The sequence below is a fragment of the Heterocephalus glaber genome, unplaced genomic scaffold (assembly GCF_053883595.1).
Source record: "Heterocephalus glaber isolate CG9 unplaced genomic scaffold, H.glaber_assembly_v1.0 deba00000347, whole genome shotgun sequence".
Lineage (NCBI taxonomy): Eukaryota > Metazoa > Chordata > Mammalia > Rodentia > Bathyergidae > Heterocephalus > Heterocephalus glaber.
The window spans coordinates 26,033,484-26,046,382 of record NW_028258143.1 but is presented as its reverse complement, the minus strand read 5'-3'; the positions used below and the strand labels follow the sequence as shown (position 1 = coordinate 26,046,382).

At 40.6% G+C, this 12,899-nt stretch overlaps 1 protein-coding gene across 5 annotated transcripts in view; it reads right to left on the bottom strand.

The window, feature by feature from the left end:
- The window catches only part of Cntnap5 (contactin associated protein family member 5), an 874,588-nt gene that overhangs the window by 398,945 nt on the left and 462,744 nt on the right, over nt 1–12,899 (bottom strand). For all 5 annotated transcript variants that reach the window (XM_087198285.1, XM_021236419.2, XM_021236420.2 and 2 more), the window contains 2 exons: nt 4,091–4,240; nt 928–1,099 (listed from right to left, as the gene is read on the bottom strand). In XM_087198285.1, coding sequence (XP_087054411.1) covers nt 928–1,099; nt 4,091–4,240 — 322 coding nt within the window. The remainder of the gene's footprint in view (nt 1–927; nt 1,100–4,090; nt 4,241–12,899) is intronic.

The window sequence follows — 12,899 nt, the reverse complement described above, 5'->3', positions numbered from 1 at the left end:
TTGAGGTCATTCCCAGGGCCAGGATACTTTGCCCACAAAAACAGATTTTTTTCTTGGACATTTATCTCACTTTATTTTAATGGTAGATTAATTTCCTGATGAAATATGAGCAGAGAAACTCTACCACCAACACACAGGTAAGCACTTAGCAGATAGTGTTCACCCATTTCATCAATGATACTTGACTGAGGTGAGCAGAATTAGAACAAAGGAGGTCAGTGCTAGAGAAGAAACATAGCAAACCTTGCTGGAAATTCAGAATCTATTCTTTGGTTTTCTGCAGTGTGAATTTAAATCTAGAAACTTCCGTTAATAAGAGGGATCAGATCCCAGGAGAAATGGAGAGAAAAAATGAGCTGTGGCTAGATCTGTGGGTTGCAAAACAAAAGAGCAGATTCTTGATAGCCAGAGTTTTATCTCAAGGCCTAATAAATCATGCAACAGCAAAGATCAGCCACCCTTGAATGGTGCTCTGCACAGTGCATCTGGGGACCGCAAACCCTTGGCTGTAGGGTTTCCAGTGGGGCTGGTGCTTGCATGCTTGTGGTAGAAAGATACCCACTGTAGTGAAAAATGAAATGGTTGAGGAGAGAAGAGAAGCAATCTCTCCTTCCTTTTTGCTTCACTCTTAACTTCAAAGTAATCAAATGTTGTTTATGCATAAAATTTTAATCCTTTCACAAATTTGTATTTTGATTTAATTTGCATATTCCATTTACTGCAAGTCAACATGAAGAGAGACTCAACTAATTTAAACCATTTTTCTGTGGGCCTGAAATCCTTTCAGAAATATTTTCCATTAGGTGACTCAATTATGTCTAATGTGGCTAATGTTGGTGGATTAGAATTTTGCTTAAAGAAACTCATATTTAGAACAGTGAGAATGGGAAGGGGGTAGGAAAACAGAGGAGAAGAGACAATAATTACCTGTCTTTGATGCTACACAGATCAATGTGTAAATCACTAAAATTCCCCAGGGAACCTTGCTGAACTGAAATGAGATCCTTGGGCTGGTTATCAATAAAGATGAGCCTCATGCAGCCTTGGAAAGCCTTAATGGGATTTAAACATTGGGAATCGGTGAGATTGTCAGGGCACCCTGTGGGACAGAGAAAAAAGATGAAGAAGAATGTTGTAATGATCAGTTATTGCTTTGGTGACCTATTGACTGAAGACCTTGAGGTCTAATTATTCTGGTGCTTTCTCATTCATAGTAGTGCACTCACTTTTGTTGTAAATCCTACCATTTCCAGGGAGGGGACAGAAATAGTACAGAACCAGAATACTCAATCACTTAATAGAAAACTAAAATGTGTGCTAAAGGAAATGGCAATACCATTCCGTTTACCTTGATCTATTGTCTTCCTACTGCTAAGCTATCTGCCATTTTTCACATGGCATCCTTCACTCATCTCAAGGAAGCAACGTGTCTTAACCGCTTGGGAATCTCGGCTCTGTCTTGAAATACACATCTAAATGTACAACTTGACTCTAAATTTCACCTTCAAAGGAACTTATGCTTGGTGTAAGAATGGCAGCAGAATAATTGTCTGGTTAATTGTTAGCATTAACAGATTTAGATCCTGAGAAAGGTACACATAGGAACATAATGGGAATTTTGAAGTTATGTGCAGAGCAAATCTAGGCTCTCAGGGTTATGGGTTTAAATGTACATAGTTATAGAACTATAATGGAACAAATGAAAGGTTAACACCATACCTTTTTAAATAGTGCTCTTTTTTTAAAATACATTACCCTGATTTAGCATAGCTTGCAGCCAGGGCATAGCTACTTCTCATTAACACAGGTATAGAGCAATGCAGGTATTTGAGTGCTTATGCTCTATATAAACTCCATCTCAATGGTTTTAATAGGTTCTGAGCATATGGGAATGCAAGCTTGAAAATATGGCAATAACCCATAAATAATTGGGAATTATTTCAGCCATCTCTAATAGACAGTCACTGCTGGGCTGAAGCCCGGCAGCTGGTTAACAGCTCAGAGGCACACCATAAAATGAAGAGAGATGCTACAACTTCTAATTGGAGCTGTAGAGAGAATTTATGTAAGTTGACTATTATTACTGAAACTCATTTTTCATATTTCTTAAGTTTATAGACTATGTGGGATGTTTGTTTAAACACTGTTCAAACCACAGATAAATCTACCTCCTAAGCTAGGCCCCCCAAACCTTCTCTGATGGCTCTTCTTCAAATGAAGGTGTCATTTTGCCTTTGTGGTATGTCAGATGTTTAGTATACTGTAATTATTCAAAAGCATTTTAGCCAGAAATAAATTCAAGATCACTTTTCTTTCTCTGTTGCTAAAATAGTACACAAGATGCATAATTATACTGTCTGTGAGGTGCACCTTTGGGGACCCCCAAGATGCTCCTTATGACTTTATTTTCACTAGTGGATCATGGAGAACACAGATCTGGATTTGAATCCATGCTCTACTAATTGCTCCTGCTATGTCTTTGTACAGATTATTTTACATCAGCAAACATCTGTCTTTTTATCTATTAAATAGGGATATTATTATTACCTACCTCACAAAGCTTGAGCATGAACCAAGTAAGGTAAGTCACATAAAACACTTACAGGGGCCAGATTAAATGCATTCTCATTCTAAAGGAATGTGGCATGTCTGAGGTGAAGGACAGAGACTCATCCTCCTCCCAAAAACAACCTCAAGTGTTCACTCCACACTGGCTTCTTCCCAGAAGACATGAGCATGCATCTTGCACCTATGCAAGGTCCCTTTTTCATTTACAGCTTTAACCACATTTTCTTGATAGTAAAGAAATGAGTGGCATATCCTAGAGTTTGGAAGTAAAAGACTTCAAAGGTAAACAGCCCATGTTTACTATGTGGGAGGCACTGTGTTCAATTGAGACAGAGAGAGAGAGAAGAGAGAGAGAGAGGGAGGGGGGGGCTGCAGTGCATAACCATATATAATATGTCTGTCCAATTTCCTAGTAGAAATAGAACTAACTATAGCCCAGACCCCAGCCCATCCCTGCAATACTTGAGACCAATTTGTCCATTCCCTGATATAGCAGATGTCATTCTGTGTGTGTGTGTGCATGCATGTGCATGTGCTTGCATGTGTGTGTGTGTGTGTGTGTGTGTGTGTGTGTATGGGGGGTTCTGGAAATTGAACCAACAGCCTTGCACATGCTTGTTAAGTGCATCACCACTGAGTGACACCTCCAGCCCTCATCATGGACATGTTAATCCTGCTCTCACTGAACTCTGCCAGCAGCCCTGAAATTGAGCTTATTCTCTCTTGTTCTAGATGAGGGATTCCAGGTACTACACAGCAGGGTTAGCCAGCCACTGGGGTTAACTCCCCTTCAGAGACGGTTTCTGTAATATAAAAAACTGACTGAGAAATCAGATAGTATTTTTCTAATGATAAAAATACATTCAAAGGACTAAATAAAAATATATATGTATATATAAAAACGCATTAGAAGCTTAATTTATCCCCATCAGTTTACTTTTGTATTTGTGTCACTGAAATGTTTCCAGGATTCAAGGACATCAGAATCAGGCTTAATCTGAGTCACCTTCTCCAAATGGAGCCTCCTACCCACTCCCCTTGCCAGATGCCCCATTCCAGGGGCATGGGTTGCCTCCGAGATGTGGGAAAGTGAGACCCAGGCTCAGAATGGAAGGTGGCAGTGGACTGACCAAGACGGCTGGGCAGCCTGGCTGTTCCCTCATCTGAATTTTCCCTCTTGTGGGAACTGTAGACACTTGATTCACTTTCTCTCACTTTTCAGCTGGGTTTCTCCTTTCCAATGTGATCACAGAGCTTGGCATAGCTACAAAAACCTCCTTTGGACTTGTTATGTAACACCAGCTCTTATAGCTGAAGTACTTTTCTCCCTCAGCACTGGCCTAGATAATTTATATTTACACAGCTGTGAGAGATTTTACTTCTCACTATTTTGGGCTTGAGTGTGTGTTTGTATGTGTGTTGGGAGAACTAATTAAAAAAGCAGGAATCATCCTGGTGAAATAACTGCCCACTGCCCACCCCCCTCAACTTTATTTTCAATTTCCAAGGCTGGAGAATTTACCTCCAAAGTAGTAGTCACTTCCAGAATAAATCTGTACCCGGGTAGTGTCCGGAGCTGGGGATGCTGCCTCATTATCCAGCGTGAGAGTGATGCGGCTCCTTCTGGCATTGATGCTAACCAAGTGCCACAAGCCATCATTCAAGCTGCTGCCTGCAAAAGAAACAGGAAGGGCAAGCATGGAGATGATGGATCGGCAGTCTGGAGAGAGTGGGGCTGATTTCCCAGCCTCTGCAGCTGGTGTCATTTTCAGATCAGACCCTTGTCCCTCTTCACTCAAGCCCAAACCCCTGGCTGACTCAGGAGACTCATTTTCCTCCTTTTCCTTCCATTGAATTCAATTCTCCTTTTCATCACTCTGTCTTTTTTAAGTGACTAGACCATTTCTGGTATGTTTGGGTTAAAATTAAGAGTGAAAAATACAAAAATATATAAAATGATATATATATATATGTATATATACATATATATATACACACATATATATATATGCATATTCAACCAAAGACAAGCCATATACTCATCTGTTGATGTATACTTACAGAGGACAAAGGTAAAAAAAAAAAGAAGAAAACCTCAGAATGGAAGTAGCATTTGAATGGTGGAGTTATAGGCTATTTTAGTTGTCTCAGTCTTTTATACAAGCCACTTATAACTTGTTTTTAGTGACCCTAGGCTTCATACATGCAAAGTAACTCCTCAAAACTACATTTCGGACTGGTAAACTTTTTTGAAGTGGATGAAGGAAGCTGGAGTCCTCAGATGTGCCAGGCAGACAAAGGCTTCTTTTCAGTGAGAGCGCAGACTGGCTCAGTCCAACGTCTTTCCATAACTAATTCCATGACATGGCGTAAGTGACCAATCTTCACAAAACTCTGACTTAGCACCTGTAAATATTGCCATACCTACTGAGCATCAGGGAAGATCATGAGGGAAACTGCTAGGGCACTGCGAAGGCTTAGGGGCATTCACATATTCAAATGTCTTTTCTTTTCTTCCTTGTCCCTTTGTCCCAGATGTCTTCTGTCATAGTGCATAATACCTGCTGACCTATCTGGCTGTGGAAACTACCTTGGAAATTAGTCATGAGGGTTTTGACTATTTCCTCTGAAAACTGCATCATCTGCTAAAATTCTGTGTTGTTGGTGTGAAGTGCTTGCTGGAAGGAAGCAGTTTTCTTAACAGATCTGGACATGAATATGTCTCTGTAAGAATACAGAGGAGAGCCACACATGTCTTCCTTGGGCAGAAACTCATTGTGCCTTGCTATGTCTGTAGCTGCCTTCCTATCTCTGTAGCTGCCTTCCTTCTCATTGTCTTGGTTATCCCACCTAATAGAGGGGGACATTGACTGTACTTAAAGCTGAGGTAAGAACTATATAGGAGGGAATGCAGAACACCTTGGGTCAAACAGAAGCAAGCACTCCTGTTAGCTAACTTGGATGCACAGAACAGGAAGTGTGTTCCCTGGAAAGGAGTGTGGGTATGAATAACAAACCATCCTGGGGGAACATATAGTTAAGTGGATGAGACACATGTAAAAAGGATTAAAATACCATCCTTTGAGTTCAGGCTAGTGTGATAGAGAAGCAAGCCAATAATAATAATAATAATAATAATATAATTGTTAATAACAATAGTTGTGATTATGGGTGGAACAGTAATATGCAGATAGAAATGAAAGAGGTGTAAGTCCTTGTGAGGATCCCAAGAATATTTCACAGAAATGATTGCTCACGAGGGGAAGTTCTGAACATGAGCTAGACTGTAACTCAGAGAGCAAGAGCTAGGAGACTGTATAGAGAAACCAGGACCAGAAGGACAAGCAAGGATGATGGGAAGACAATCCAGCCACCCAGGAGCCTCACATGTCAGGCCACAGAGGGGTTTGAACAGAATCCTTTACACATGATTCTGGAGAGCATTCTGAGCAGCATTCTGACCAAACCAATTCCATCAGAATTTCTGGGGAAGGGCCCTGAGCCTCTTCACTGGTTTTCAAAAGCTACTTGGGTGATTCCAATGTGTAGCCAGGGACTGAAAACACTGTTGTAGAGCATGAGAGTGCCTGAGGGGCTCTGCAGCATGAGAAGGACCAGATTGAAGGTGCGTATTCAAGAACTGTTTGTCTGCTGAGCAGATGACAGGAGCACGAAGTGGTGAAGGCTGGAGGCAGAGCTGGTGTGGGGTCTTACTCAAGTTACAGCAGCAAAAATTGAGAGTCAGAGGTAGACTGAGAGCTGTTTCAGGAGGTGAACAAAGCCAGCTTCAGTACAGCCTATAGGAGCCACACCTGAGATGCTGTGTGGGAAGAAAGCACTGAAAATCAGACCAGAGGCCTTCAGGCTGAGAGTGGTAGATGCAGAGCTTGTGGCCCTGAACTCTCAGTTGGCTGGAAAAGCTGCCCAGAGAGATATGTATCACCAGGCACAGGCTAGCTGCATTTGCACTGGGGCATCTGTGCCCCATATGCTCAGTGCAGCCCAGATGTAGGAATCTGCCTGCATTTTCAGCCAGTTACCTTACAACCTGCTGCAGCCCTGAACATCTGCTTGGGGTGAACGGTGAACCCACAGGCTGCTCAGCCTCGTGGCCTCATTTTCCCCCAGAGGCAGCTGTCTGAGGGAGGGGCCAGGATTTGGGTCCTGGCCATAAGGACTCTGTTAATGATGAAGAGCTTCTGTCAGGTGTTTCTTAGTGATGAATATCTGACTTCTTTGGGAAGCATTTTGGGGGCATAGCCAACTATATGTCTTTCATTTTTTGCTTTCATTTGCATACTTATTTGAATATATCTGCATAAAACATAAGATTGGATTTGAAAGTAAGCTATAGACTGGGCTGGGAGTGAGTAATTAGTTCAATATATAGGGTCTAAATAGTCCCTGAGGGACAAGTGGCCTGCTAGGCATAGGACACAGTAAGAAAGAAAAGTGCAAGAAGTGTTCCATTATTGGAAGTCCGGCATCTGGGCATTTACAGGTGAAACTGGCCTGAGAGAAGAGGGCTACTCGGTGAAATTAGAAGAGCAGCAGCATTAGCTGATGTGTTGCTTCTGGCCCTGCCTCCTCCCTATATCACCTTTGTATCTCAGTTACTTACGCGGAGCTCTCTTAGTTTGGTCTTTTCTTGCTTCTGTTTTGTTTTGGTTTGCTTTTTGCTTTTTGGGGGGAAGGTCTGTTTTTCCTTTTAATTAGTGCTTTTCCTCCATGGTCCCTATTCCCTATAGGCATAGCCCATGTGAAAACCTCAGCTCTTTGGGGAAGTGGGTGATTATTAAAACAATAGTTTTTCATGCAGGAATCACCACGGATCATTTTGAAAGTACAGTTACTTGAGCTCCACACGAGGCTAAGTCAGATTTCTGGTGGTGGCCCCAGGCCATGGAAGGCTCCAAGATTCCCTAGAGAGGCTGTTGTTTTGCTGGATTGAACAGGTCTCCATTAAATATATTATTAGGGAAAGGGAAGCTGCTAGAAAAAGCCATAGCTAGTACAGGGAGCTGAACCTGGAATTGATTCCAGGGCATGTGAAATGGCCTGTTCCTCTCTAAAAGTCTTACTTTTCTACTGGGGTATTCTTTTCCACTTCATTGTGTTAATGGACCTGAAATTACAGCCCTAGAGTTCTCCAAGCCTTGATTATTAACAAGACTCATTAAAAAATACAGGTTGGAGTGATATTAATTATTAACAAATTAGGGAGAATCAATTCTATCAGGTTGCTTTCCTTCCAAACCCCCTCAAGATAAATGACATTGAAAAATAGAATATTTCAATGAGGAAAATAGGAAAGGAATACACCTGAGGCCAGGTGCACCTGGATGGGTAAACATCTCTGGGATAGGAGATTTAGGACTACCTTAGGTCACTAAGCAACCACACGTTTGAGATTTGAGGCTTAGACATTTGGATTTGGATTCTGGAGGAAATATGGATGGTAACAAACATAAATCTCTGAGTATAAAGGGATGTCTATCTCTACCTCTTGGACTGGCAAAGAATAAAGGCTGATTATACTTCTTTTGGATCAGAACACAATGGCCCCCAAAATAGTGCCTTACTGTGCCAAATTCTTTGAATAGAAGAACCCTGGAAGGACCCCTGAGGAAGAGCTCTCTGAATTTCTTCTGCCCTCCTGGCCTTCTTTCTCCCAGAGAGACAGTCATATAAACCAAACTCTCTCTTCCTCCAGGAGAGTCATAGAAACAGGAATACTTTCTCCCAAATACAAGCCAAAAAAAGTACAAAAGTCACTTTCCCCCTCATCCTTTGGAGATCCTTACTAAAGGAGGTCCCAATCAAAACCTGAAAAGAGTGGAGGCCATACACGGAGTCTAGGCAGAATCTAAATAGACAGACATCCCTCCCTCAGTCTGCTACCATTAGATCTTATAATGTAACAGGCTTTGGTCCAATCACATTTCCACATCCCTGGCCATTCTTCATGCAACTTAAGCATAAAAATATTTTTCCTTAGGTCTTTGAGTCTTTGTTTCTAAAAGCTCCATGCCACCTACAGATTAGATTTAGTAAATTTGCCATGCTTTGCTCTCTGGTTCACCTGTCTTCTGTCACAGGGATGTCAGTGATCACCCTTGTGATGGGTAAGGAAAGAGATCATTTTTCCGTCCCTACTTAATGTTAGTGGACATAGAGGAAATAGGCATTTCATATGTTGCACAGGGCAGCAGAAGCTTGTAGGCAATATAACAATAGGGCAAGCAGAAGCTGGAAGGCAATATAACAATAGATATAAAAATCTGCGTTTTTGGTTTGTTTGTTTTTTTTGGTACTGGCCATTGAACTCAGGATCTTGCACTTGCAAGGCAGATGTGGCTCCACTGAGCTAAATCCCCAGTCCCTATAAAAATCTTATAAATGTCATAAGTCATTTTTCATAACATTTTGTTCTAGAGAATTAATCCTAAAATAACAAAAGCTGAAGCCAAGATACATGGCCAAAATACTTCATGGTACTAGTATTTATGATAGTGAAACACTAAAACTGTCAGTATTTTCAGCAATTACAAGTTAGCTTAGAAAAGCAATGTGTTCCTAGGATGGGATATAATACATTTATGAAAAGCATCATGTCCAAGAATGCCCCTGACATCCTGGTAATAGAAACATCTAGCTAATCAGTGTACACTGTGGGTATAACAAGTGGGAAACAATGACATGATGTAGAAGGATAGAATCACACAGTATTTTTGTATCTTTTCTATTGAATTCTCGAGGTTTTATCATTGTTAAAATAAAAGAAACCGAAGAAATTATTTCATTTGAGATAAAGGACAGGACAAATTTTTGTCCTTTTCCACTTTTTCCCTTGTTGCTTCTCCCAAGCCCCAGTATTCAGCACAGGGCATTAGTTTGAAAGTTTCCCACAGAAAGACAGGTAGGCTGCCCTATGCTAAGTGAGGAACCAAATCCAGATGTGAAGGGTTTTCTCCATGAAGAAGGGGGTACAGAAAGGGAAACTTCATCTGTGCAAATGAACACTTGAAACACAGCCTACTGTGCAAACAGCTAATAACACACACTAGCAGGATCAAATGCCTACGGTGTGCAAGGCACTTTAAATGCGTGACTGCAAATTGTCACTATAATCCTCAAGGAAGAGTTTACTGTCTTAAATGCATAGAGTAACACAGAATGTTGGAAAGTGTGTCCAAGGTCACACAGCTACTGAAAGGGGAGGCATCCAACACCCTGGCAAAGTTCTTTCTGTCCTCAGACTGCCAAAGCTGGTCCTGCCCTGCTCCTGGAATCAGTTTGACATATGAATATCTCTGCAAAGCTATTTTCTGCCATTGATTTTAACTTTATGCTTATCTTTATTTCCTAAAAGCTTTATTAATATATATACCATATATTTCATCTACTTAGCATGTACAAATCAGTAGTTTTTAATATATTCTACTCTATGTAACAAGCACAACAATCAATTCTAAAATATTTTGTCATCCCTATAATCTACCACCATCTGTTCTCATCTCTCCAACTGCAATTCTACTCAATCATTCTTCCACTTGCTGCTTCTATGAGTTTGCCTATTCATCAATAAATAATATGCTCCATTTTGTGACTGCTTTGTTTAGCATAATATTTTAAGATTCATCCATGTAGCATTAACCAGAACATTTTTGTGGCTGAATAATAATCCATGAAATGGATATACCACATTTTTTAAATCCACTCACTGTTGCTAGACATTTGGATGGCTTTTATTTTGGCCTATTAGGAATAATGCTTTTACATACATCTGTGTACCTATAGTAATGTGGACATAGGTTCTCACTTTTCTTCAACAGAGGAGTTGAATCACTGGGTCATGTGATAATTCCATGTGTAACCCTTCGAAGAACTTCAATACTGTTTACAAAGTGGCTGTATTAATTTGCATTCCCAATATGCAACTTTGATTTTAACAATACTGACTTTAAACTTTCATCTTGTCCTCTGTTGATTATGTAGTTTCTAAAAAGAATTAAAGTAAGATTGTAATTTTTATTTATCAAGATATGGATGTAAGACTAAAGTTAGAATTCCAGCTATTTGTTATTTTGCTTTTTAAAGATAAAACATAAAAGCAGTTAGAGAAAATCTAATATGTCTTTGAAAATAATTTGTATTGTACTAAGAAACCTTCATAGCAATTTTACAGTAAACCTCATGAAACAGACTCCGAGAAGTTAAGGGGCTAGGTGAGAGCCCATGCTGAGTTTGAAGGTAAAGGAAGGTTTCTATAGACTGGTGCTGGATATCTCTGAAGAGCTAATGTTTTTTGAGATGGGGTGTCTTGTAGTTTTCCTCCCTTGTGGATGCCAGTAACAACCCCCAGCCTGAGCAACAAAACTGTCTCCAGATGTTGCCAAAAGTACCTTGAGGAAGAGTAGGGCAGGTGGAGCGGGTGGAAGTAGAAAGTGGAAGTAGAAAATTTTCCTTCATGCAGATCCACTGGGTTAAAGGAGTATTTTTTTAGCTTGTGGAGCTGTGACATGCTCTTGCACTCTGGCTTGCTGGCCCACTTTCATTCTGCAGCCAAATTGTTAACAAACAGATCTCTGGATTTCAATTTTTACCTTATTTTAGTCTCTGTCTCTCTCTCTCTCTCTCTCTCTCTCTCTCTCTCTCTCTCTCTCTCTACTTTAAGAAAGGAAAGCAGAAAGGTCCAAAGGGGTAGGGGTAGCGGGAGAGGCAGAGGAAAGGAAAGAAGGGAAAGGAAAAATGATGAGAAGTGGAAAAAATGGAAATAAAGTCTTTGTGAATAGGGAAGAGTGGAGGGGGTGAAGGGAGGGCAGGGGAAGGGGAAAAAAATAAGAACCAAGATGCATCATGTAAAGGTACAAGTTCCCAATGAGAAATGTAAATACGTTGTAACCTAAAATGTACCAATAAAAGAATTTAAGAAAAAAAAAAAAAAGAAATCAAAGCAGCGTCATAATCTGTGTTGCATGTTGTTAATGGCCCTCTGAATCCAAGTGGCTGCCCCGGGCCTAGGCAGTCCCTCCAACCACACCAGCAGGCCAGGAGGCACAACCTGAGCAAAGTCCCTGAAGATCTATTTTCAAGCTTGGAAATAACCTGTTACCAGTCTCCTCCATGCCCTCATTTACCTGTTACTCCCGGCCCAAGGCCCTGCCACTTAGAATTTCTAGGAATTTAAACAGATTTCTTAATCTCTTTAAACTTGTTTCCTCATCTGTAAAAACAAAACAGAATTCACTGTCTTGAGGTGGAAATTTCAGCTTTGTTGTCTCCAGAAAACCCAATTCAGTTGTTTTCCCACATCCTGCCATATTTGCCTTTACTTCACAGTTCAAAGGTAGCTTCAGTTTTTGTGAGAACAAAGTAGAGAGAATATAAATAATTCAATAAGTCAATCTTAAAATATCAGTCACATTGTAAAAGAGCATTTTGCAATTACTAGAACCATTATGCTACAATTTAGCACCTGAGCTAGGTTTTTCTTAGGTACCATTTTTCCATAGATTATCAAATTGTACTAACCATTCCTGATACATGGTAGACTGAACTCATATGTTCCATCAAATTTCCTCTTTTGCTTTTATCCTAGTCCTTGCAGTGTGGCAGCACCCCTCCCAAAGGAATACAGTGAGGGCCTTCTCAGAACAAAGAAAAGCAACATGGCACAGTTAATTCCTAGCTACAAATGTGTAGTTCTAGTACTGCTCTGTGACATAGATTGTACCCAGTCAGGCTGTAGTACATTAGTGTTAAGGGCTTTAAAAACACAAAAATTGTATAAAAAGCAAAACTCCTCCATGATCAGTGCTCAGCCTTTTGGGTATTATCCCACCGAGCCTGTGGCACCAATAAAGTTGCTTTCTGGAAAGACAAGCCTTGTTGTCCATCTCTCTGTGTCAGAATTCTGCTGCAACAGCACAACAGTTTCTAGCTTTTCCAGTCTTACTTCCCCTTTCTGGAAAACAGCACCTTGCTAGACTGAAATATCTAAAAAAACAAAACTAATCACCTCACAGAAAATACCCTTTGAGTGGACTGTGGAAGCCAGAGGCTGAAACTCACACTGCTTATCTTGACCTGCTATTCCTTTTACACCCTAGTCACTATCTGTCCTCTTCACCTTACTTTCCAGTATCCCAACACATTCTCTCTAAAGGATATGTATCTAAAATAGTGTATTCATTGTGCTCCAAGCAGACAAAGCAAATCATCTGTGTTTCCAGTCCCACCCTGATCCATCTATATTTGGCTCTCTTTGTTCTGCTAGAATCCACATCTATCTCCTGTCATCCAAGGTCCAGTTTTTATATTGTGTAGTC